The sequence below is a fragment of the Amblyraja radiata genome, chromosome 5, assembly GCF_010909765.2.
Source record: "Amblyraja radiata isolate CabotCenter1 chromosome 5, sAmbRad1.1.pri, whole genome shotgun sequence".
NCBI classification, from domain to species: domain Eukaryota; kingdom Metazoa; phylum Chordata; class Chondrichthyes; order Rajiformes; family Rajidae; genus Amblyraja; species Amblyraja radiata.
The window spans coordinates 3,901,571-3,929,124 of record NC_045960.1 but is presented as its reverse complement, the minus strand read 5'-3'; the positions used below and the strand labels follow the sequence as shown (position 1 = coordinate 3,929,124).

Below are 27,554 nucleotides of genomic sequence, written 5' to 3'. Positions count from 1 at the left end.
ACTTTGGTGGCAAGAACAAGGAGGCAGATTATTATCTCAATGGTGTCAGATTAGGAAAAAGGGAAGTGCAACGAGACATGGATGTCCTTGTACACCAGTCACTGAAAGTAAACAAGCAGGTACAGCAGGCAGTGAAGAAGGAATCAAATACACAGGACAAGATGTTAAGAAGTCCCTTGTGCCAATAGGTGGGGAGCATTTCACGACATTCGTTGATTGTTGAGAGTGGTAGACGCATGTTGGCCTTCATAACTAGAGGATTTGAGTATAGGAGTAAAGAAATCCTGCTGCAGTTGTACAGGGCTCTGGTGAGACCACATCTGGAGTATTGTGTGCAGTTTTGGTCTCCTAATTTGAGGACGAAAAACCTTGCTATTGAGGGAGTGCAGCGTAGGTTCACGAGGATAATCCCCGGGATGGCGTGACTGTCATATGAGGAAAGATTGGAAAGACTGGGCTTGTATTCACTGGAATTTAGAAGGATGAGAGGGATTCTAATAGAAACAGATAAAATTATAAAAGGACTGGTCAAGCTACAGTAGATGCAGGAAAAATGTTCCCAATGTTGGGGGAGTCCAGAACCAGGGGCCACAGTGTAAGAATAAAGGGGAAACCATATATTCGGTCGGTGGGGACGCTGCGAGATGGCTGCTCCTGCCAGCAGCGTGGTAGTCATTTCTACTTTTTTGAGTTTTTTTTAGTATGTCCAAATGTTTATTTTAGTGTATCTCGGTGTGTTTTGTGTGGGGGGTGGTGAGGGGAGGTAAGGGGGAAACCGCTTTCGGTCGCCTCCTCCACGGAGAGGCGCCTTTTTCCATGTCGCCTCCCTCGCGGCCTCACCAAGGATTCAGCAGCGGGCGCAGTGTGGATTTTTTCCGATCGCCGGCCCGCAGACTGTTCAGCCTGAAGCCACGATCTGCGGACCTTCTAGCTGCGAGCGCGGTGTCCAGAGCCTGGGATCCCTCGTTGGGGATCCCCAGAGGAGAAGAGCTCCAACCCGCCGGCCCTCGGCCTACACTATCTTGAAGCCGCGTACTGCGGAGCTTCTAACCGCGGGCGCGGCGTGGACTAACCATCTGAAGCGGGATCCCTCGGCGGGGATCCCTGGAGAAGAGCTCCGACCGCCGGCCTACGGCCTACATCATCTTGAAACCGCTGTCTCGGGTAGGGAAGCACCAATTCGGGACTTACCTTCCAGAAGAGAGAGGCCTACACATCTGGCCGTCCGCAGCGGCGACTGCGGAGGTTCATGGCCCCGACCACGGGGGAACAATGGAGGAGAACAAACTGTACTTTGTGCCTTCCACCACAGTGAAGGATGTTCAGCAGTGGGAGCAGCGTGGATGTTTGTGTTAAATTTTATTGTGTATTGTGTGTTCTTTTTTATTGTACTGCTGCTGGCAAATTCATTTCACTGCACTTTATTGTGTATGTGACGAATAAATCTGATTGATTGATTGATTGATTGCTTGATTGATTTATTGATTGATTAAAACTGAGATGAGAAAAAACCCCAGAGAGTTGTGAATTTGTGGAATTTTCTGCCACAAAAGGCAGTGGAGGCCAATTCACTGGATGAATTTAAAAGAGTTAGATAGAGCTCTATGGGCTAGCAGAATCAAGGGACATGGGGAGAAGGCAGGCATGGGTTGCTGATTGTGGATGATCAGCCATGATCACAATGAATGGCGGTGCTGTCTCGAAGGGCCAAATGGCCTCCTCCACCTGTTTTCTATGTTTCTATGTTTCTATAAGTGGAGTTATATTAAATTGTTCCCATGAATACAATGGTGCTTGTCCTAATATCTAAATGAACACAGTTGTTCCTACCTTTTGTACGAAATTCAATTCTCCTGAGTAGCACTGAATAATACGTTCAATTGTAACATCAATTTCCGACTCAAGGGATGGAATGTTTAAATTCTGAAATCTAATGTAACAAATTCAATGTTGCAATTATTTACAATCTGAATTCAAACATAATACATTTTATACAGATACAGATACAGAGATACAGCGCATAGCAGGCCCTTTGGCCCACAGAGTCCGCACCAAACAGCAATCCGTGCAAACCAATGCTATCCTACACACACTAGAGACAATTTTACATTTACACCAAGCCAATTAACCTACAAACCTGTACGTCTTTGGAGTGTGGGAGGAAATCGAAGATCTCGGCGAAAACCCACGCAGGTCACAGGGAGAACGCACAAACTCCATACAGACAGCACCCGTAGTCAGGATTAAACCTGGATCTCTGGCGCTCTAAGGCAGTAAGGCGCAACCGCTACGCCACCGTGCCGCCCAGCGGTACCTACAATTATCTGCTTATTAGTTTAGATAATTAAACTAAAGCAAACTGCACATGCTGCAAGTCTGAAATTCATTCAGAAATTGATGGATACACTCAGCAGGTCCGATAGCATTTGTGGAAAGAAAAATAGAAATAACATTTCAGGTCAAAGATCCTTCATCAGAACTGGGAAAGAGTGATCTAAAAAGTAATATTAGATTGCACATTAGGTAGTTGGAGAAATGGATAGGACAAGGAGCGTATCCGTTAGCGGCTGAGAACAGGTCTAAGTAATTAACTGAGCAGTTAGAGGGGGATCACACTTTATTTTTTTGTTTATGCTTTGCCAATAGCAGAGTTCTGGGACATGCCCAGCAGGCCAGGCAGTTGTAAAGGAGATAGAAAACTGTAAATGGCTGAAGTTGGAAAATTCAATATTGAGCCTGGAAGTTTGGGAGTTGGGGACATAAAATAGGGAAAGAATATGGACTTCAGTGATATAGCAATGTGAAAGTAAAACAGAAAGTGTGGCACTGAAATTGTGAAAAAAATACTATGCTGTGATATAAGGAGTCAGCAGGTAAGTGAATAGTACATCTTCACTATTTCAATTACGGAATGGAGAACCATTTAGTGTGAAGATAGACATTAAAAGCTGGAGTAACTCAGCGGGTCAAACAGCATCCTGACTTTTTGGGTCGAGACCCTTCTTCAGACTCAGAGTCAGCAGAAAGGGAAAGGAGAGATATAGACGCTCTAACCAGTTAGTCTGTCCTCAGTTATCACCAAAATGCAGTAACAGGAAATTCATAAAATGATTATAGGATTATCAAGTCATCACCGTTTTATGAATAAAAGAATATAGATGAGCTAAGATCAGTTTGGGAACCACCATAAGCTTGAAGGAGCCCACTCTCATCCTGGCACCAATAAAAACAAGATAGCATATGCCTTCATGACTAGCGTTCAGTGGCTCTGACATTCAGTATCATGATGTGATTTGTGAGGCCTGTCATGACACACATTAACTCCAGATCCCAGACAGCATTGATAAATTCACTTCATAGAAGCATTATTAAGCCATTCAGCCCAGCAAGTCTACTCTCCGATTCAGTCTTGGCTGATCAATCTTTTCCTCTCAACCCCATTCTCTTGCCTTCTCCCCATAACCCTCGACACCCGTACTAATCCAGATTCTGTCAATCTCTGCCTTAAAAATACCCAATGAATTGGCCTTGATCCACTGCAGTTCACCTATCATTGCAACAAGTCCACAGCTGACATCATCTCCCTGGCTTTTCACTCATTGCTGGAGCATCTGGATAACAAGGACATCTATATCAGCTTCTGGTTTATTAACTCTAGCTCCATCTTCATCATCATAATCCCAACCAAACACAGTCTTGCACATGGAGTCAGCAATTCTTTCTGGATCATCGACTTCTTGACGCATAGACCATGATTAGTGAGGATAGGTAATTAAACATCCTGCACGATAATTCTGAACATTGGTAGCCCATAAGGATACATTCCCAGCCTCTTACTGTACTCCCTATATACTCACGACTGTGCAACCAAATTCAGTTCTAACTCTATTTCAGTTTATGGATATCACCACTATAGGGGCCAAATCTCTCACAATGATGAGAGAATATAGGAGAGGAGATAGAGAGCTTAGTAGCACGATGTCCTGAACCAACCACATTGAAGCTATGAGAGTCCTCCAATCGTCTCCACATTCTCAGGAGATTAAGTTAGTTTAGCATGTCTCCAGCAATCTTATCAATTTCTACAGATGCACCTTCAAAAGCATCCTATCAGGATGCCTCACAGCTGGATTTGGCAACAATAACTGCAAGAAATGATAGAGAGTTGTGGATGTAACCTAATCGATCACATAAAGCAAGTGTCCCTATCATCAGCTCCATCCTATCTTCATGCTGTCTTCAGAAAGCAGCCACATTATCCCAGTTATTCCCTTCTCCCCAATGCCATCAGCCAGATGATACAAAAGGTTGAAAGCAGGCACTAGCAGATTCATGAATAGCTTCTTCCATGCTCTTATCAGACTACTGAATGGATCTCTTATAAACCAAGGGTGTAGTTCTGATCTCCCAACTATCTCATTGTGGTCCTTGCACTTTCTTTTTATCTATACCTTCTCTGAAACTGAAACATGACGATTCTGCAATGCTATATTCTGTACTCTGCTTTTCCCCCTCTATGCACTACCTGTTATACTTGTGCAATGGCTTAATTCTACTGATGAAGATAAGACACAAAATGCTGGAGTAACTCAGCAGGACAGGCAGCGTCTCTGGAGAGAAGGAATGGGCGACGTTTTGGGTCAATAGGCGATAGAGAATAGGTGCAGGAGTAGGCCATTCAGCCCTTCGAGCCAGCACCGCCATTCAATATGATCATGGCTGATCATCCACAATCAGTACCCCGTTCCTGCCTTCTCCCCATATCCCCTGACTCCACTTTCCTTAAGAGCTCTATCTAACTCTCTCATGAAAGCATCCAGTGAATTGGCCTCCATTGCCTTCTGAGGCAGAGAATTCCACAGATTCACAACTCACTGGGTGAAATAGTTTTTCCTCATCTCCGTTCTAAATGGCCTACCTCTTATTCTTAAACTGTGGCCCCTGGTTCTGGACTCCCCAACATCGGGATCCTGCCTCTAGCGTGTCCAATCCCTTAATAATCTTGTATGTTTCAATAAGATTCCCTCTCATCCTTCTAAATTCCAGAGTATTCAAGCCCAGCCGCTCCATTCTGTGAACATATGACAGTCCCGCCATCCCGGGAATTAACCTTGTGAACCTACGCTGCTCTCCCTCAATAGCAAGAATGTCCTTCTTAAAATTTGGAGACCAAAACTGCACACAATAGTCCAGGTGTGGTCTCACCTGGACTATTGTACAACTGTACAACTGCAGAATGACCTCTTTGCTCCTATACTCAACTCCCCTTGCTATGAAGGCCAACATGCCATTAGCTTTCTTCACTGCCTGCTGTACCTGCATGCTTACTTTCAATGACTGATGTACAAGGACTCCCAGATCTCGTTGTACTTCCCCTTTTCCAAACTTGACACCATTCACATAATAATCTGCCTTCTTGTTTGCCACCAAAGTGGATCTCACATTTATCCACATTAAACTGCATCTGCCATGCATCTGCCCACTCATCCAACCTCCCAAGTCATCCTGCATTCTCATAGCATCCTCCTCACAGTTCACACTGCCACCCAGCTTTGTGTTATCTGCAAATTTACTAATGTTATTTTTAATCCCTTCATCTAAATCATTATAGTATATTGTAAATAGCTGCGGTCCCAGCACAGAGCCTTGTGGTACCCCACTAGTCACTGCCTGCCATTCTGAAAGGGACCCGTTAATCCCTACTCTTTGTTTCCTGTCTGCCAACCAATTTGTCAGTGCCCTACCCCCAATACCATGTACTCTAATTTTGCCCACTAATCTCCTATGTGGTACCTTATCAAATGCTTTCTGAAAGTCCAGGTACACCACATCCACTGGGTCTCCCTTGTTCATTTTCCTAGTTACATCCACAAAAAATTCCAGAAGATTAGTCAAGCATGATTTCCCCTTCATAAATCCATGCTGACTCGGACCGATCGTGTGCTATCCAAATGTGCCGCTATTTCATCTTTTAAAATGGACTCCAGCATCTTCCCCACCACCGATGTCAGGTTAGCTGGTCTATAATTCCCTGTTTTGTCTCTCCCCCTTTCTTAAAAAGTGGGATAACATTAGCTACCTTCCAATCCACAGGAACTGATCCTGAATCTATAGAAAATTGGAAAATGATCTCCAATGCGTCCACAATTTCTAGAGCCACTTCATTCAGTACCCTGGGATGCAGACCATCAGGCCCTGGGGATTTATCAGATTCAGATTCAGATTCAATTTTAATTGTCATTGTCAGTGTACAGTACAGAGACAACGAAATGCATTTAGCATCTCCCTGGAAGAGCGACATAGCAAATGATTTGAATAAATAATAATAAGTGTCCGGGGGGGGGGGGGGTGATTGGCAGTCACCGAGGTACGTTGTTGAGTAGAGTGACAGCCGCAGGGAAGAAGCTGTTCCTGGACCTGCTGGTCCGGCAACGGAGAGACCTGTAGCGCCTCCTGGATGGTAGGAGGGTAAACAGTCCATGGTTGGGGTGAGAGCAGTCCTTGGCGATGCTGAGCGCCCTCCGCAGACAAACTGGACAGACTCAATGGAGGGGAGCGAGGAACCGGTGATGCGTTGGGCAATTTTCACCACCCTCTGCAATGCCTTCCGGTCGGAGACAGAGCAGTTGCCATACCATACTGTGATGCAGTTGGTAAGGATGCTCTCGATGGTGCAGCGGTAAAAGTTCACCAGGATCTGAGGAGACAGATGGACCTTCTTCAGTCTCCTCAGGAAGAAGAGACGCTGGTGAGCCTTCTTGATCAGAGTTGAGGTATTGTGGGTCCAAGAGAGGTCATCGGAGATGTTGACTCCCAGGAACCTGAAGCTAGAAACACGTTCCACCTCCGTCCTGTTAATGTGGATGGGGGTGTGCGTGCCGCCCCTGGACTTCCTGAAGTCTACAATGAGCTCCTTGGTCTTCTTGGAGTTAAGGGCCAGGTTGTTGTCAGCGCACCATGCTGCTAAGTGCTGGACCTCCTCCCTGTAGGCCGACTCATCGTTGTCGCTGATGAGGCCAATCACCGTTGTATCATCTGCATACTTGATGATGGTGTTAGTACCATGTACAGGTGTGCAGTCATAGGTGAAGAGGGAGTAGAGGAGGGGGCTCAGCACATAGCCCTGTGGAACGCCGGTGTTCAGGGTGAGGGTTGAAGAGGTGTGCTTGTCTAACCTAACAGACTGTGGTCTGTTGGTTAGAAAGTCCAGTGTCCAGTTGCAGAGGGAGGGGTCGATGCCCAGGTTACCGAGTTTGGTGATCAGTTTTGATGGTATAATGGTGTTGAATGCTGAGCTGTAATCGATGAACAGCATTCTTACGTAAGTGTCTCTGTTGTCGAGGTGGGAGAGGGCGGAGTGAAGTGCAGTTGAGATGCCATCCTCCGTACTCCTGTTCTTGCGGTAGGCAAACTGATAGGGATCCAGTGTGGGGGGTAGGAAACTTTTGAGGTGTGCTTCAGTCCCATCAATCTACCCAGCACCATTTCCTGCCTAATGTGAATCTCCTTCAGTTCCTCTGTCACCCCAGATCCTCTGGCCACTAGTACATCAGGGAGATAGTTTGTGTCTTCCTTAGTGAGACCTTTATTGTACTCATGTACAGTCTGATCTGACTGGATAAAACCTAACAAGGTTTTTCACTGTATATTGGTACAAGTGATAACAATAAACCAGTACCAATACCAATGCCATAAGCAAAGTTAAAATGACTGCCCTCGCTCCAAGATAGCTCGATAAATGGCATCGAGTTCCATGAAACTCAAGTTAATGGGAATCAAGGAAAATAGATTGTAGTCATAACCCATATAAAAGCAGATGGCTGTGATATTCAAGATTAATTAACCCAGCCCAGGATATTCTAAGGGCATACTCAGGAAAGCATCTTTATCAACAATTCTTCATCAACAATTCCTGCAATTGTGAGATCAGAATAACTAAAAATGGCTATTTAAAAATGCAACTCCTTAGATGAATTTTAATAACCAGGCAATCCTAACTCCAACAAGAGAGGGTCTTAACTCTTCCCAATAGAAATTAGCAGCAGTACAAATGCCAGGACACCACCATCTAAATCTCAAGTCAAGTCAAGTCAAGAGAGTTTATTGTCATGTGTCCCAGATAGGACAATGACATTCTTGCTTGCTGCAGAACACCAGCATATTGTAGGCATAAATACAGAACAGATCAGTGTGTTTCGGATTAATACCTAACCGACTGGTCTTTTAAATATTCTGGGAAAAAATTACAATGAAGCTTGGAAAAAAACGTTTTTCTCTAACATATGAAAGAATCAGCGACAAAACTCGAAACAATGTACATTTAAATATGATGGATATATGGAGACATGTGTGTGGTAGGGTGGTTTCTACCAAAGGTCTGCTCTAAGATCTTTGGTTTCTGCCATCTTCTAACATAGAATTCTTTACACCATTTGAATTCATGGAGTGACATGCATTCTTAAAGTACATTTTGGCAGAAATAATGTCAAAACAACATTGCTTTTTGAATAAAGTTTTAATCTGCCTACTTTGCATATTCCATGTGCTATTGTTAATGTCAATCCCATCAAGGCCACAAGTACCTTCATGCATTGTGCATTCATTTAGAGCGTGAATTACTCTTGTGGCAATTGCATTAACAATGACAAACACAATATGTAACATAGTCAGATTAATCAGCAACTATGGCATCTAAACAATCAGAATTTTCTCTTGTGTTGCTAAATAGAGTGGTAAAGTGATACAGTGTGGAAACAAGCCCTTTGGCCCAAGTTACACTAGTCCCACCTGCCCGAATTTGGTCCATATCCCTCTAAACCTGTCCTATCCATGTACCTGTCTAACTGTTTCTTAAATGTTGGGTTAGTCCCAGCCACAACTACCTCCTCTGGCAGCCTGTTCCATACACCCACCACCCTTTGTGGGAAAAAGTTACGCCTCAGGTTCCTACTAAATCTTTTCCCCTTCACCTTAAACCTATGTCCTCTGGTCCTCGATTCACTTGCATCTACCCGATCTATTCCTCTCATGATTTTATACACGTCTATAAGATCACCCCACATCCGCCTGCGCTCCAAGGAATAGAGTCCAGCCTACACAACCTCTATTTTAGTTTATTTTCTTTGCGGAAAACAGATAAACATAAAAACCTTTAAATCCCTGTGTTGTATAAAACTTAAATTTCATAACATGATCCGTAAATGTAAATGTAATCCTATGTTAATTACTGCTGATAAAACTTTTGAAAACCTACCGATTCAACAGGTGTAGAGCATGTTGTGAAGAAATAATTTTAGTAAAACAGCTATTCATGAAATCATCAGTCATGCTCTGCAATGTTAAAAAACAAGAAATTCAATTCTAATGATTTTCACTTTAATTATTTTTACAAAGCATTTTTAGAGCTATTTTATGTATTGTTAAGCTTTTTATGTTGGTATGCTTTTTTATTTATTGTTATGCTTTTTTATTTATTGTTAATCCCTCCAAATTTATTTTAAAATTGTGTAAATATTTCTCTTCTCAGTCCCAATCCAAGGTTGTCTAACCTCTCCTTATCGTTAACACATTCCAATCCGGGTAACATTGTGGTAAACCTCTTTTACTCCCTGCTCAAAGTAAAGATTCTACAGCAAACAAGATAGATCACTCAACGGAAAAGACCTAGTACGGTCATGGGCACATTCATGGTTAATGTTCGGCCCCATTTCAACTGGCTTCCGTCTCCGCACTAAAGATCCCATAGCGGAGCAAAGATACTAGAGCGGAGACGGAAGCCGGTTACAGAAACATCCTCGTAAAAATAAAAGTTCTTTGGTAAAAATCTTCTCCTCATTTTCAGAATTATAATTTATTAACACAAACTGTTCCCCCGCAATGTTGATTACACTGCGAGTCGGGTCGGGTTACTGAAATGGATGAAAAGAAGGCCCACGTTCCGCTCCGTTGCGTACTACACATCAGCCCATTGCATTTAGAAGGAGTGGTCTACCTTGCTCCGCTATAGGATCTTTGGTTCAAAGTTGCTGCATCCTTCCTGCAATACAACAACTCGAACTGCTCCCAGTTCTGTAAATGTGGTCTACCCAGGTTTTTATCCAGCTGCCAGCATAACTTTCTAATTTCGGAAGGGTCCCGACTTGAAACATTGGACGGGCTCATGGTGGGTGCTGGAGGTCAGACGGGCTCACGGTGGGTGCCGGACGGCAGTCGAGGATGCCCCGCAGAGTGAACAAAGATGGACCTGACGTACGGGGGCCACCGAGAAGAAAGAGGGACCTGGCGTAGGGGGGGTCGCCGTGACCAAAGAGGGACCATTGGGACTTCATTGGACCCTTTGTCTGTGCACTATGCATATTTTGCCTATAGAAACATAAAAACATAGAAAATAGCAAAGATCCTATAGCAAGCTAGATAGACCACTCGACGAAAAAGACGTAGTACGGTCATGGGCATATTCATGGGTAATTTAAGGCCCCATTTCCGTAACCGGCTTCCGTCTCCGCACCAAAGATCCCATAGGATGCTAGTGCGGAGATGGAAGCCGGTTACGGAAACATCCTCGTAAAAATCAACGTTATTTGGGAAAAATCTTCTCCTCATTTTCAGAATTTTAATTTATTAACACAAACTGTTCCCCCGCAATGTTGATTACACTGCGAGTCGGGTCGGGTCGGGTCGGGTTACTGAAATGGATGAAAAAAAGGCCCACGTTCCGCTCCGTTGCAGAGTTCTTTTAGCAGTGAAAGCACCCTTGTGCTTTCCCTTCTGCCTTTCTTGAAAGGCTGATGAAGCAAAAGGGCTGCTGCTGACAGCAGGAGATGTACTTTTAGTAACATCCACCTAACTAGTTCCTTCCCCGCTCTCATGGTTCTGAATGATTTTTTTCTAAACCTGGGAGGCTTTTGCAAACTCTGCAGATTGAGCACACCCAGGAGTGACAGATGTCAATACAATACAATACCATTTATTGTCATTTGAGCCTCAGTGAGGCTCAAACGAAATTCCGTTTCCACAGCCATACAAACAAAGACAATTTCCTACAGACATACACACAATTTAATTCACACAAACATCCATCACAGTGAACCCACTGTGATGGAAGGCAAAGTCTTTTCTCTCCCCTGTTCTCCATTTCTCTCCCGATGTCCAAGCCCCAGGCGGGCGATGCTAAGTCCCACGGCCATTTTAGGCCGTGCCGGGTGATTTACGGCCCCGCTCCCGGTCTAAAAGTCACAATGTTGGAGCCCCCGGCGGGCGCTGGAATGTCCCACGGCCAAGAAGCCGTGCCGGGCGATGTACGTCCCCGCTCCGGGTCGTTCCAACCCCGCGACACGGGCTGGAGAAGTAGCGTTGCGGGAGCCCCGGGAAGCAGTCTCTCCCCCCGGACCCGCAAGCTCCCGATGTCCCAGTCCACCGGACCTGCGGCTGCGTTGCTGGAGCCTCCGAGCCCCAGGAGTCGAGCCGCAGCAGCGAGTCACCACCGCTCCCCACGCTCCGAGGCCGGCCAGCCCCACGATGGTGAGTAGTCCGCAGCTCCGCAGTCTCCCGAGCCCCCGGGTCGTTCAGGTTGGAAGCCGCTCCACGGTGCTAGGCCCCAACGACAACGGAGACCCGACAGGGAAAAGGTCGGGTCTCCCGGACAGGGAAGAGATTTTAAACAGTTTCCCCCTCCCCCCCGCCCCCCACATATACACATTTAAAACCAGTATTAAAAAAACACCAACACTACATTTAACTAGACAAAAAATAAAAAAAAGACAGACAGGCTGTAGGGGCCGCTGCAACGGGTGAGTCGCGCCGCCAAGTCACATGCTTATGTTAATATTAACATTTTTTTCACCCAGTTTTATTCCACCAGGGAGGTCTTACCTTCCACTACCTGCACCCCGTGGCAACCACCTTCAACTAGCATCGCAACCGGCTTCGACTAAAAAATTACCAATTTTTAAAACGGCAACCTATTTTTAGTCGCGGCCGGTTTTGAATTTTTTGAAATAATCGCCGGAACATAAAAGAAGCGGAAACCACTTTCGACCATTAGGGAGACTGACAAAAACCTCCGGGAACTGCACGGAAACCTTGGGTGGGGCGCAAAGTCTCCAAAGGTTTCCGTTCAGGTTGGGACAGGGGCATAAGGGTGTGGGATGAAAACCCATGCGCTCACTTGGAGAACGTACAGACTCCTTACTGACTTTGCCCATTGTCCGGATCGAACCCAGGTATAAATATAGATATAAAGGATATAAATATTTCTGTCAAGCCCTAAGAGCTCGATCTAACCCTTTTTTTAAATGCGTCCAGTGAATTGGCCTCCACTGCTTTCTGTGGCAGAGAATTCCACAAATTCACAACTCTCTGTGTGAAAAAGTTTTTCCTCATCTCAGTTCTAAATGGCCTACCCCTTATTCTTAAACTGTGGCCCCTGGTTCTGGACTCCCCCAACATTGGGAACATGTTTCCTGCATCTAGCGTGTCCAATCCCTTAATAATTTTATATGTTTCTATAAGATACCCTCTCATCCTTCTAAATTCAAGTGAATACAAGCCCAGCTGCTCCATTCTCTCAGCACATGTCAGTCCCGCTTTCCCAGAAATTAACCTCGTGAACCTACGCTGCACTCCCTCAATAGCAAGAATGTCCTTCCTCATATCAGGAGACCAAAACTGCACACAATACTTCAGGTGTGCTCTCACCAGGGCCCTGGCAGAAGGACCTCTTTGCTCCTATAGTCAACTCCTCTCATTATGAAGGCCAACATGCCATTAGCTTTCTTCACTGCCTGCTGTACCTGCATGCTTACTTTCCGTGGCTGATGCACAAGGACACCCAGGTCTCTTTGTACTTCCCCTTTTCCTAACCTGACACCATTCAGAAAATAAACTGCCTTCCTGTTCTTGCCACCAAAGTGGATAACCTCACATTTATCCACATTATACTGCATCTGCCATGCATCAACCCAACCTGTCCAATCACCCTGCATCCTCATAGCATCCTCCTCACAGTGTACGATGCCACCCACCTTTGTGTCATCTGCACATTAGCTAGTGTTACTTTTAATTCTTAATACTTTCATGTTGTGAAAAGATCCCAAATTCCTCCTTCTTCAAATTAAAATGCACTTGAATAGACCCCTCTCAGGTCCCACCATCCTCCTTGCCTTCTCCTTGGTGAAAGTTCCTATTTGCCTAGGTATTCATGCAAACTCTGCTCTGGACATAAACTCCCCTCCTTTGCTTCAATGCTTTGTAATTCCACAACACTTGTCAATATTTGAAACTTCCAATGCCTTGTAACTGTATCTCTTGACTGTCGGCAGACCGATTTCCCTCCAAGATAAATAAATTTGTATCGTGTCATATTGTATTGTTCTTGAGTGGTCCTACCCTCATCCCTAGCTACCCTCTTCTTTTTAATGTACGAGAAATGTTCAGATCAGACATCTGCAGAAAAAAAATCAGATTACTGTTTCAAATTGATGACCTTTCATTTATCGATCTAGAATGTACTCAATGACTGATAATCCATAGTTCACTGAATGACAATCCCCTTCCTGAAGAGATTTCTCATCCAGGAAAACTTGCTAAATCATACCAATTTTTGATCTGTAAAATCAAGCTTTGTAACCCAACTATTTTGTATTCTTAACTATATGAGAGTTCTTAGGAAGTGTTAGTCACCAAAGAAAGAAAGGCAAATAAGGCAGGAAACATAAATAAATAAATAGATGAGAGTGAATTTAACTTATCAAGGCAAAAATGGCATTCTCTCACAATAGAGTATGTATTCAATTACCTCCAAATCAGACATTTGCTTCATAAATACCGCATAGTCTGCATTAAACTCCTTCTTACGAGGGTCCAAAATATCATAATTGCACTTTTTCAGGTTCAGACGGATATTGTTGAATTTTATTCCCAATATCTCTATTCCTTCAATTGTGCAGTTCTGCAATGCTGTAAAGGTCTTCACTGCATCAACCATTTCAGTGATCTGCAATTTCAGTGAAGTAGTTAATACCCTCTCCAGAACTGTTCATTAAACTAAAATTATCTATTATCTATTATTATTATTAAAGGCAACATTTGAGATTATTTTGAAAATGAAAATTCATAGAATGACAGAAAAGGAGGCTAGTGCCAATTCACAACATGCATAATCCAACAAATCCCACTCTCCTGCACTCTCTCCGTCCGGAACCTTTCAATTTATTTATTGCATTCAAGTACTTCAGAAAAAAAACAGAATAGCTACAGAATTAAAGGAGGCAATTTGACCCACTGAGTCACAGAGTTGTATGGCACAGGAACAGGCCCATCACATCTAAGCCAACTTTAATGCCTATGAATACCAATCTCACTAGACAACATTCATTCAAGATTCCTCTATGTCTTGAATCCATCTATTTAATAGCAGCCAGATAGTCCCCTCCCTGTTCTTTCCCCATAGGCCTGCAAATTCTTTCCTTTCAGATACTAATCCACCTCTTCATCAAATAATGCATCTACATCCACCTGCACCTCTGTCCTGGTAAAGTGCAAACAACTTACTGTGCAAAATTAAAATCTACATGTCACAGCTTCTCTCTATTTTAAGTTTAGTTTAGTTTAGAGATACAGCGTGTACACAGGCCCTTTGGCCCACCGAGTCCGCACCGACCAGTGATCCCCGTACACTAGCACCACCCTACACACACTAGGGACAATTTACACTTATACCAAGCCAACTAACCTACAAAGCTGTACGTCTTCGGAATGTGGCGTTTTGGAGTGTGAGAGGAAACCGAAGATCAAGCTGCCAGAGGAGGTAGTTGAGGCAGGAACTATCCCAACGTTTAAGAAACAGTTAGACAGGTACATGGATATGACAGGTTTAGAGGGGTATGGACCAAACGTGGGCAGGTGGGACTGGTGTAGCTGGGACATGTTGGCCAGTGTGGGCAAGTTGGGCCGAAGGGCCTGTTTAGACACTGTATCACTATATAAACTGTGATCAACTTGTACATTAATCAATTACTTTGATTAATGGCCAGTTGCATCCAGAACTAGTATTACAGTTAATTAATTGGAAGACGAGGATATTGTTACAGTCAAGAGTTAAATGTTGATGAAGACTGTTAGAGTAGGAAGGCTGTCGTGGTGTATACTTCACTATAATGTGTAGTATTTCCTACCATCTAATCCCACATTTCGGTATATTTTATGTTACATTATTTAGTGTTGTATTTCACCTTAGTTGTAGTTTTATATAATTCAAAATATGCTCTATGAATCATGGCTAGTTTAAATCCACTAAGTTTCAGGCTAAAAACAGGGAATAGATATCAGAGAGGACTATCTGCATAATAAATGGCAGGGGACTTAATGACCAAATAAGCAACAGATGGAATACTGAAAGTAATGAATATGCATTTTGGTAGTAAGTAGACAATGCAGATTAAATGACACAGTTTAAGGATGGACCTTCTGTGCATGAATATTTATGTTTGGCACGACACACTGAGAAACTTATTACTGAAGTATATAGATTAGAGGTAGTTCTGCTACAATTCTGCTATAACGGTGCCCAGACGTGGCGTAGAAGGACGAGAAGCCGAAGCAAAGAAGTGGAAGCCAAATAACCGAACGGAAACGAAGCCGAAATGCCAACTAACCAAAAGGGCTGGACGCCTAAAAGCCAACTAACCGAAAGGCTGCGTCGCCTAAAATCAAACTCACCGAAAGGCCGCTCTGCTGAAACGCCAACTAACCGAAAGGCTGCGTCGCCTACAAGCCAACTAACCGAATGGAGCAGTCACCGGTTGTGACTGAAGAGAAAAGATGCTGTCTGGGCTGCCACGTGACCTTGAGGCTAACCATAAGACACACACCCAGGTCTGATCACCCTGCGGTGGGCCTGCCTCGACTGAGGGTGTCTTGTGATAAAAGGCCGAAACTCCCAGTGACGTTGAGGTACACAACTGAAGATGTGTCTGATTGGTAGCAAAATCACCTAGTGGTCATTCCCAAGAATACCAAATGTCAATTGTAGTGAAAATCCTTAGGGATTATAACATCCAGTCCTACTAATCAATCTGAACATCTGGATCAAACCAGTGACCGCTGCGAAAGGGCAGCTGACAACCAGGGAAAGACCTAGTGATGGCCTGGAGAGACTGCTGACCGGAGGGAATAGACCCCCACTGGGGCTGGCATGGGCTAGCTCCTCATGCCAGCAGGATCCATCGCTAATCAGTGTTTGGATCCACCCATATATTGCTACAGAAGGAATCGACTATGAATAAGACAACTAGCACAGCAATTGACAGAGCAGCAGCACCCGCAGGACATAAGCTACGAAGCTGCATCTGTTGCTGGGAAAAGATAACATCAGAGAAGGGTCTCCAGATCTACCAGGGCAGGGAAAAGTGCCTGAGAGAGCTTGGTGAGGGGCCTCGCATTGACCATTACTTTCTAAGAGGTAGGCCAAATCAGTCGAGTGAAGCACAGTGGCAAGATAACCACCACAGTCCACAGGGTATCAGCACCCAGGCGAAGCTCAACCAAGTACTGTCCCACCAACGGACACGAGCCCAGAGCCCAACCAGCCACAGTCAGTGGTAGATAGGAAGATGGAAGGAAAAAAGACGAATGGAGCAGTCTCTGGCTGTGGCTGAAGAGAAAAGATGCTGTCTGGGCTGCCACGTGACCATCTAGAGGCTAACCATAAGACACACACCCAGGTCTGATCACCCTGCGGTGGGCCTGCCTCAACTGAGGGTGTCTTGTGATAAAAGGCCGAAACACCCAGTGACGTTGAGGTACACAACTGAAGATGTGTCTGATTGGTAGCAAAATCACCTAGTGGTCATCCCCAAGAATATCAAATGTCAATTGTAGTGAAAATCCTTAGGGATTGTAACATCCAGTCCTACTAATCAATCCAATTTGACCAGGAAGGCGATGAGTGTTGGAGAAGCGGTGGATGTTGGTGCTGCTCCTCATGGTGGCAATGGCGTCGCGGGTCTTGGCCTCATGGTGTTCAGGCAGGCAGTGCGGTCCAGCAGTGGAGCCCGGGGCCAGCGGGCGATCGGATTGAGAAGTGTCAGTGGAGGCGGGCAAGCTTGTGATCCTTGTAGTGTCCAGGTAGACGAGGAAGCGTTTGTTGAGGGCGTGGATCTGGCGTTGAGTTAGTTGGGGTCCATTACAGGTGTTGGTGATTGAGGCCCGGAGCTGCGGGAGAGTCAGAGCAAGGGCCTGCGGGTGCCGGTTCATCGCAGCCAGTGTAGAACGCAGGGCACGGAAGGAGAACTGCTGCTAAAAGCGGCAGATCAACTGTCGGTACCTGTAATCCAGGTTGGGTCTGAACTGGGATGTCTGGAAGCAGAGATAGAATCCCCAAGGTGGAAGATGGCGGCGCAGGCAAGCACCGAGAAAACACACGTGGCTGTGGTGACGTGTTTGGGTTCAAACATGGTCATAGAGCTGGCGAGCAGGAGGATGAGGGGGGGCAGCGAAAGAGGATGATGCAGAACTCTTGTCGGAGAGAGGAGGACAACTTCTTCAAAGTAGGCTCACCTTGAGAAGGTGGAACAGATGAAATGTGTCGGAAGTAACTGCAGATGTTGGTTTAAACCGGATAGATCCAAAAGGGAGTAACTTAGCGGGTCAGGCAGCATCTCTGGAGAAAAGGAATAGGTGACGTTTCAGATCAAGACCCTTCTTCAGACTTGAGCTGGAGGCTGTGGTGGGAAGACAGCTAGAAGTGATAAAATCGGAAATAGTCTGTGAAATGATGGCCTGGTCCTCATCTGTGGGGGGCAGATGTATCCCAGGATACATTGGAGGTGTCTGAGAGTTGACGCCTGGCCTCAGTGCGGTCGAGGTCAACTCGCCAGACTAGCACAGCACCTCCCTTGTCAGGGGGTTAGATTATGTTGGGGTTGCTGCAGAGTGAGCAGCAGGCGGGGGATAGGTTAGAGTATGTAAGGGGAGTGAAAGAGTTGAGACGGTTAATGTCATATCAGTAGTTAGAAATGAAGAGATCGAAAGAGGGTAGAGAGCTGTCCGGGGAGTCCAAGAGCAGGGAGACCGGTGGAGAAGGGGTCATCACTGGGTGGTGAGGACTCCTTCCCAAAGGGAAAGGCACGGAGGTGGAGGTGACGGAAGAAAAGGTCTACATCGTGGCAGACCCAGAACGCGTTGAGGTGGGGGTTGAGGACAGACCGTACCGAATTGGAAAGGGGGAGGTCAGGGGGGGATGGTTAAGGCACGATAAGAGTGGGGGTTAGGGTCAGAGGAGGGAAAGGGAGTGGATGGATGTTGAGGCAAGGTGCTGTGGGGAGATGATGGGGCTTCAGAGAGGAGGGGGGGCATGAGAAGTAGTTTGGCTGGGGGGGTGGTCAGGGTAACCTGGTTAAAAGAGTGGAATCATTATTGAGGTTCCCAGTTAGGGGGGGGGGAGGGAGGGATGGAAGCAGGACCCAGGAGAGTCAAGCCACGTGGTATTGGAGTCTGCAGCTTGGACGCTGTGGGCCTGGTGATGAGCCTGGAACTCGGGTGAGGTGACGGCTCCAGGCCGCTGGTAGGCGGTGGAGAGGTGAGGGTCGGCGGGGTGACTGGTGGAGGCCCGGGGGGGGGGGGGGGCTGGAGTAAAGATACGGGTCAGTGGAAGCAGCAACGGTGGCCCCAGGGTCTGGACCAGAGGTCTGAAGAGGGGTCTCGACCCGAAATGTCACCCATTCCTTTTGTCCAGAGATGCTGCCTGGCCCACTGGGTTACTCCAGTTTGTAGTGTCAATCTGAAGCTGAGCTCTTGTTTTGTTGTGATCTACAGAAGCTGATCTTTGGCAATAGGACATGTGTTCTATCGTATATTCTATGTTTTGATTTGCAGATAATTATTCCCACACCAGGTACCTGTAGCACCTTGTGGCAAAGATGTTTAGAGTTCCGGTAACTATAACAGCCACTGCAAAGCATGCTAGCAAGACCTCTAGCAGAAAAGCTGCAGATATCTTCAACAATTAACCTCAAAGCACAGGGTCTGGACAGAATATTCTTCAGTACCCAGCAGGAAAATCTCTGACAAATGGTTATTGCCGCACTCTCTGTCCTTCATGTAAAAGCTCTTTCCAAAAAATACATTTGATCACAAGTCAATCAGGTAATGTGTAGGAAGGAACTGCAGATGCTGGTTTAAACCAAAGATAGACACAAAAAGCTGGAGTAACTCAGCGGGACAGGCAGTATCTCTGGATAGAAGGAATGGGTGACGTTTCAGGTCGAGACCCTTCTTCAGACTGTCTCCACCCGAAACGTCACCCAGTCCTTCTCTGCAGAGATGCTGCCTGACCCACTGAGTTACTCCAGCTTTTTGTGTCTATCTTTCATCAGGTAATGGTCAACATGGAACATCCTGCGGGCCCCGCAGGAGAAGGACATTATAGCTCCTGCGAAGTAGTTCCCAAACACTGTCAAAACCAATTGGCAGAATATCTCCACCAGATTTCACCAACAAGCACAAGACTTTGCTTTGCTGGTGTTAAAAGGGGCCAATATAAGCTGCCCCAGTGATGGCAGATGAGGATGGGATGATCACCCACCTCATTGCAGGCATTTGGAAAGAAAGGCTGTGTAAAGGAGTGATTGCTGACACACTGTAACCTTTACTGGTAGTTTATTATAGCACATGGCACACACGTCCCAGCACTGACTGCATCCAGCCTTCAGGCGTACTGGGACCTAGTGGGAGGAACAAAGGGAGGATACTACAGTTATACTAATATGATGGGGCGTGGTTAGTGGTGATGAGGTAGCTACATTATAGGTTGCATGCATAACCCATCTACATCCTTTCCCTTACAATTCAAACAAGTTACTACAGTAGCAGGTTTATTATACAGTACCTGCAAAGCTAAGCATACTCTCCGTAGCGAGCCGGAGGTTTTACAATCCGACCCGAGCGAGTGCGCACAGCACCTTCACCCTCCCCACCCGAAAGAATAGGAGGAGGGACAGGAACAGAAACAGGAGGAGGAGAGAAGATGGGTGGGGAACCCAGCTTGAAGGGGGAACGGAGAGACACAGGAGAGCCAGGTGAGAATGAAGGGGTAGAACGAGCTGAAGTTGGAGAGAGAGAAGATTTTGCAGGGGACAACAGAGCCTGGGGAGCAAAACCCGGAGGAGCAGGGGGGGCTATCCGAGGCAAGAGGACCGACCGTGGCATGCAGGGAGCAGATGGAACGTTAGTGGAGGAAGGCTCGACACGCGATGGAGGGGTATACGGAACCGCAGGAGGTGGTTTGGGCTCGTTAACCGCCAACAGGTGCTGGCGGCTGCGTCGGTAACAATCCCTTCGAAATCCACGAGGTAGGACCGTGGCGCGCTGTCAAACCCGACGACGGTGGCAAGTCGGGAATAGCCGGTGGGCGTCTGCAAACGGACGACCTGTCCAGGCATCAGTGGAGAAAGAGGGCGGCAGGATTTATCATGCGATCGTCGCTGGATCTCGTGCTTCTGGGCAATACGTTTCTGGACATCAGCAGGCTGCAGGACTTTAGGCATCAGGGACTGCTGGGCAATAGGCATCGGAGGGCGGACAACTCGGGACATGAGTCGCTGGGCAGGGGATCCCATGGTACTGTCTCTGGAAATGTTGCGAAGGTTCAGGAGACCCTGATAGAAATCCCCGTTCGAGAGGCGGGTTTGTTCAAGCAGGTGCTTAGCGCTGCGGACCGCCCGTTCAGCCAGACCATTGCTTTGCGGGTACTCCGGGCTGCTAGTGAAATGATTAAAGTTCCACTTTGTGGCAAATGCTCGAAACTCGGCGCTGGTGAACTGGCGACCGTTGTCTGTCTGCAGCCGGACAGGGGAACCAAACGTGGCAAAGTGGCGGCGAAGCTTGCTGATCACCATCTCGGAGGTGATGGCAGGGAGGAGGTCCACCTCGAACCAATTCGAGTAAGAGTCTACTAGCACAAGGTATTGCTTCCCACGCCAGTCGAAAATGTCGGCAGCCAGAGAAGACCAGGGCATGTCAGGTGCAGGCTGCTGCAAAAGTGGCTGTCTTTGCTGATGCGGGGCAAGCGAGTGACAGTCCGGACAGGAATCAACCCTGGCCTGGATGTATTTAGCCATGGCCGGCCAGTAGTACTGTTCCTGGGCATGTGAGATGGTGGCATCTGCCCCGGGATGACCCATGTGGGCGGCATCAAAATACAAGCCACGCAGCGATTCCGGGATGACAACTTTGTGTCCTTTGATAATAATACCGTCCCGGAGGACTAACTCATCGCGGACCAAAAAATAGGGGTGGACGCTGGCAGGCAACGAATTCCGCTTGGTGGGCCACCCGCGCTTGATGACAGCAGCAAGCTGCTGCAGGTCGGGGTCGTTTGCGGTATGTTCAACCAAGCACTGCAGCTGGTGAGAAGGGACGAAGTTGACGTTCAGTACCTGTAAGTCCGACTGCTCGAAGGGGTGCTGGTCGCAGGAGGTCCGGGGGGCCCGGGACAGTGCATCAGCCACATGCATCTCGGTGCCCCTCTTATATACGATTTTAAAGTCAAAGCGCTGTAGCTGCAGCATCATCCGCTGTAGCCTGGCAGGAGCGCAGTGTATTGGTTTGTTAAGTATCGTTACCAGTGGCTGGTGATCCGTCTCAACGGTGAACCTGGTGCCAAATAAGAAGTCCTTAAACTTCGAACACGCGAAAACCACCGCCAGCAGCTCCTTCTCTATCTGAGCATAGCGCTGCTCTGTGTCCGTCATGGTCCGAGAGGCATAGGAGATGGGCAGCAGTGAGTCACCAGCGTGGGGTTGCAGGCAGGCAGCACCCAGTCCAAATCGAGAGGCGTCGCAAGTGACCACGATCGGACGCAGCAGATCAAAAAACTTCAGTGTAGGTGTGCTGACCAGCCTCGTCTTTAGCAGATCAAATGCCTGCTGGTGGTGCGGAAACCATGCCCAGGCAATGTCCTTCTTTGTGAGCTGTCTCAGGGGTGCGCTCAACTCGCTGAGGTCGGGGATAAACTTCCCCAGGTAATTCACCATACCCAGGAAACGCTGCAGACTGACAACGTATGTCGGGGCGGGCAGCTCAGAGATAGCACTGGTCTTTTGCGGGTCTGGCTTCAACCCTTGGGCCGTGAAAATGTGGCCGACATATGTGACTTCAGGCACCCGGAACTTGCACTTTGACCGATTGAGCTTCAAATTTATCTGCCGAGCACGGTCCAAAATCCGCCGGAGGTTGTGGTCATGTTCGGCCACATCCCTCCCATAGACCAGAATGTCATCCACAATAATCGCGCAGGGCAGACCTGCAAATAATTGTTCCATAGAACGCTGAAATACCTCGCTGGCAGAGTTGATGCCGAACGGCATCCGTAAAAACTTAAACCTGCCGAAGGGCGTGCTGAACGTGGTCAGGTCCGTGGAGCGTTTGTCCAGTGGTATCTGCCAAAACGAACTCCTTGCATCGAGGACGGAGAACACAGTAGCTTGTCCCACCTGGGCGGCAACATCTTCGACAGTCCTCATGGGGTAGTGGGGCCGTTTAATCGCCATATTTAAGTCCTTAGGGTTAATGCATACCCGTATCTCATTTTTTCCTTTCTTCAACGTGGCGACCATGGTGGAGACCCATACGGTTGGATCGCTGACAGCCTCCAGCACTCCCATGTTGACCATGTCCTTAAGCATATTCTCCACCTTGCCCTTCATGGCAAAAGACACTCTGTGGGGTGGACGGATCACAGGCTCCACAGGTGGGTCAGTCGCGATCTTGTACACCACCGGCAGCTTCCCCAGCTTGTCGTCAAACAGGTCTGGGTACTCACATAGTGGATCCATCACAGGTTGCACCTCGTGGACCGTATGGTTAAACGACACCAGCCCAAGATCCTGGCAGGCCCGGTTGCTAAGCAACGTCACACAGTCACTGTCCAGAATGAAGAAAGACAGGTCCTGGGAAGATTCCTGCAGCACGCAGTGGAAAGTCGCCCTCCCCACAGGTGTTAGTTCCTCTCCCCCATAGGCACGCAAAACAGAGCGGTCGGCAATCAGCAGCTCATTATTCCTTATCTGGTGGAACAGCTTTGTTGACATTACGTTCACTTTCGCCCCCGTGTCAAGTTTAGCAGAGAAAGACTTATTGTTTACAGTTATGTTCACAGAAGGATCGGGGAGGCGAGATCGGCTGTGGAGGAGAGTGTAAATACTTACATCTCCCGTGGAAAAGCTGAGCTCAGAGTCGGGGGCAGCGTCAACAGAGGGCTGAGAGTCCATCTCGCTATCAACTTGCAGAAGGTTGTTTAGGAGTTGTCTGGGAGCTGAGGGCACTTTCCCACGGGATCGGCAGGCAGCTGCAAAATGGTTTCTTCTCCCGCAGAAATTGCAGGTCTTCCCAAGGGCTGGGCACTGTGATTCTGAGGAGTGCACGTAGCTGCAGTTAGGACACTTGTTAGATCTTGGGTCCCGGGGTGTACGAACGGGCCGCGGTGGAGGGCGAAAGTTCTCCTTCATCCGTCGTTGTCCAGCAACACCAGTTAAATTTATGGCTCGGTTGTCAGACCCCCTCTGTCCATGAGGAGGGTTGACCACTTCGGCAATGCGGCACGCATGCATTGCCTGAGTCAGGGTTAGGTCAGGCCGTTGCAGCAGGTCGGCACGCAGCTTCTGATCGATCATACCGGTAACGAGAATGTCTCTGGTGAGCTGGTCGCGCATGGTTTCGAATCGGCACCGCTGGGCAAGGTGCCGCAGGTCGGCAATGAAGCATTCAACAGGTTCATCCGGCTGTTGCTTGCGTGAGAAGAACCTGGCCCGCTCCAGTATACGGTTGGAGGGCAGGTCGCATATCTCCGCGAATTTGCGCAAAAGACATACCGGGTCGTCGGCCGATTCAGCTGGCTCGACCGGTTGGTCGTTGTCATCCAGGACCGCTGGTTCGTAGACAAAGGCTTGAGCTCTCTTCATTGCGTCGGGACCGGCCAGGTTGAGCAAGAGTGATGCTTTGACCGCGGCTGGGTCGTTCCGGTGTGCAATATTGACGTAGTGAGTGTCGTCCATCACAAAAGTCGACCATCGTTCCGCAATGTCAGCGTCGAAGACAAGGGGAGATGGCTTTCGGCATGAGGATGGCATATCAAGGGAAACCCAAAACTGGGCACTAACGGGGACAAAATAAATGAAAACCGGTAAACGGGAAACGCGAGTTTTAAACTTCTGACGCCAGGTAAAGGAGTGATTGCTGACACACTGTAACCTTTACTGGTAGTTTATTATAGCACATGGCACACACGTCCCAGCACTGACTGCATCCAGCCTTCAGGCGTACTGGGACCTAGTGGGAGGAACAAAGGGAGGATACTACAGTTATACTAATATGATGGGGCGTGGTTAGTGGTGATGAGGTAGCTACATTATAGGTTGCATGCATAACCCATCTACAGGCTGGAAAAGGATACAAGAGTCCTTGTCATGAACGATCTCAAGCAGTACTTTAATAGAGGGTTCTTTCTTCAATGAGTTTTTCCCAGGGATGCATATCGAGACAAATATCAAGTGCCACTGAAAGATCATTAACTCAGTGAAATAAGTCCTTTGATCTACCCCAAACCTGCTGGTGTTCCAAGACAACAAGATGACTGCAAGGAAATGCTGCCAATTGTTCTTTTCTAGGCTTTAGGAGTCTGTGCTGAGGGATGCAATGGAGCTTGGTGCAGCTAATGCAGGGAAGGACTGCAGTCTAAGGTCCGTCTGCCACTACACATTGAGGGGCTAATCCCCGAGTAAAAGCCTCTCAAACACCAGAGGTTTCATATCGATCGAGGCGAGGGAGGGGTGGGGGGGGGGGGGGGGGGGGGGGGGGGTAGGGGTGTCCACAAGGGTGACAACGGTACTGTATAGAACGTGCTCACACTACAAATGCATAGAACCAAAAACACTGTGAATGTACAGATTGAACGACACTATGAGAAAGAATGCCGTGCACTATTTTTTGTTGTTGCATTTCTTGTTCTAGTTATATGAACAAAATTAAAATGTGAAATTAAATAGAAAGTGTGGTTTAGGTAACTCTGGTCATTTTGTATAATATATGCCCTTTGTGGGCAACCTCTCGTCTTTTTGTTTTCTATTGTTTTGGTTCTATGGATTTTTGGTTCTATTCATGTTTTCTAATTGACTACTAATGCTACTGACCCTAATTTCCAAATATTCCTTCTTCCAAATTAACCAGAAAAGACTTACCAAAGGTAAGTAAGAAAGAAATATATCAGAAAGCAGTAGTCCGGAAGATATCTTGTCTTCAATGCAAATGACACAAAAAGCAGAGTTCTCCTGATTCACATGCTGCATGTTAGTGTCACTTTCACACAGTTTATGACAGAGCAATCCCATTGACTGTTTTTGCCAAGGTAGGCACAATATGTAGTTTACATTAAACTTCATCCTTATTGCATAATCTGACCCTCACATTGGGCCCCATCCTGCTCCTAAACACAACTCAGAAATCTGGGCAATTATCATGTCATCAGAAGGAATGCATTGGCAATTCCTCTACCATAGTTCTATTAACATATTCACCACTTTCCTGTTGGCTGCTAATGCTTTGCAGGCTCACTCCATTTTGAGATCTGTAATTCTTTAAAGCTTTTTGATTTCAATTTTAGTCTTCCATAATACAATTATGGAATATTGAATTAATATATGGCTATTAATATATGGAGTAGGAATCTGCTCATCCATGTTATAGGTACAGGATCATTTGAAGTAAAATCCTGGTAATGTCAGTTTATCAAGTAGATGAATATAAATCTAGAACTATCTGGCACTTTATGCTTTCTTTACCTTTGCCAGACGTTTACAGAAGACATCAAGTTTACCAAATATGTACATCTCTGACACATCAAAAGGATTATCTTGTGCTGTTTCACTCGTGTTTTTCTTGGTGTTCTGGAAATATTTGCGATAATCCACCAATAATCTTTTACATTCCTGAAGTAGAATAAAAACATCACAGATTATTACATGTTTCAAATTAACTCCTTTGGATCAGCAGTATTCTTTCTGCTGATTAGTTAGCATGCAACAAAAGCTTTTCACTGCACGCGTGACAATAAACTAAACTGAACTGAGCAACTTGTTTGCATTGTATTAATTGTAATCTTTTGGTAATACATTTCAATATATCATCTGTTACACACTTGTATCATTCCAAAGAATTTCACCTCATTAATCCAAATCATTTGTGATTTTAAAGACTGCCTGTCATTTTTCTCTGTCTAAGCAGAAAACTTTAGCTTTTAAGTCTTGTACTAGACATAGAGGGAGCGCATTTGTGATTGTATTAAAATTCAGAGCAATGAAGGGCCTGTCCCACTTGGGCATCATTTGCGTGTCACGCAGGTGGCGCGCGAACATTTTGTGAATCCCAAAATCCTGGGGCACCGCACGCGACCGCGCGTCACTGCCTACGTCACCACGCACCATGCGCGCTTAATGCACGGCATGCGCGCATCACGTGTGTGTCACGACGTGCGCGTCTTGCGTCCTGGCGCGTAAATGATGTTGCGTAAATGACGTGCAAATGATGCCCGTGCGACAGGCCCTTTAAGAGTGAAGGCATTTTTAACCTGGGAATTTGATTCTAAACAATTTAGAACTCGTCCCAGTCATACACGACCTTCCTTTTGTTCACAAAAACAAATAAAAAGCTAGAAAATAGGAGCAGGAGTAGGCCACTTGGCCTTCCAAGCCTGTCGCGCTATCAATAGGATAACTGCAGTAACATTTATGCATACAAGTCAGGCAATTATGACATCCAACTAAAGGAAATTCAGCTATCACTCCCTGACATTCATTAGCATCACTGAATCCTGCACTATCAATATCCTGAGGGTTACCATTAATCAGAAACGGAACTGGAATAGCTATATAGACTGTGTGGCTAAAGAGCATGTCAGTGTACAATAATCCAGCAGTGAATCCTGCAACTAATCCTCTAAGGCAGGGGCCTCCAAACATTTCAGCATGAGAGCCACATTATATATTTGGCACATTTTTGCGAGCCGTAGGACAAAATAAAGAAATCTCAGTTTTATAGATTTAATGAACTCAAGAAAGAACTTAAGTAAAACAAATGGAAGAAATTCAAAATAAAACTTGTAGCCATCAATCAAGGTTAACCAACCAAATCATAATGTTTTATGCAGCCACATTAATGGGAAGGATGAAACTGCTTTTTTGGTTTCAAAATGTCATTGAATTGAAGATCCCATTTTGAGGAGCCTATTATGAGGATGGACATCAAATACTCAAGTGAATAATTCATTTAGAATTCTATGTTACTGCACAAATACATTGATGAGATAAAATAAAGAGTCCAGAATCAAGAGTGTTTTATTGTCAAATATCCCAGATGGAACAATGAAATTCTTACTTGCAGCAGCACAACAGAGTATGTAAAACCCCGATTCTATAACGTCTATCCATGTACTCCAGAGGTGCTTCCTGATCTGCTGGGCTTCTCCAGCACATTGTGCCCCTTTTTTGTAAACCTGCATCTGCAGT

At 46.4% G+C, this 27,554-nt stretch overlaps 1 protein-coding gene across 1 annotated transcript in view; it reads right to left on the bottom strand.

Annotated features, from left to right (window-relative positions):
- The window catches only part of LOC116972889 (dynein heavy chain 8, axonemal-like), a 574,435-nt gene that overhangs the window by 462,798 nt on the left and 84,083 nt on the right, over window positions 1-27,554 (bottom strand). Inside the window, exons 13-16 of the mRNA XM_033020476.1 lie at window positions 25,833-25,979; window positions 13,796-13,993; window positions 9,254-9,330; window positions 1,831-1,930 (exon numbers count right to left, since the gene is read on the bottom strand). Of these exons, the coding sequence (XP_032876367.1) occupies window positions 1,831-1,930; window positions 9,254-9,330; window positions 13,796-13,993; window positions 25,833-25,979 (522 nt within the window). The remainder of the gene's footprint in view (window positions 1-1,830; window positions 1,931-9,253; window positions 9,331-13,795; window positions 13,994-25,832; window positions 25,980-27,554) is intronic.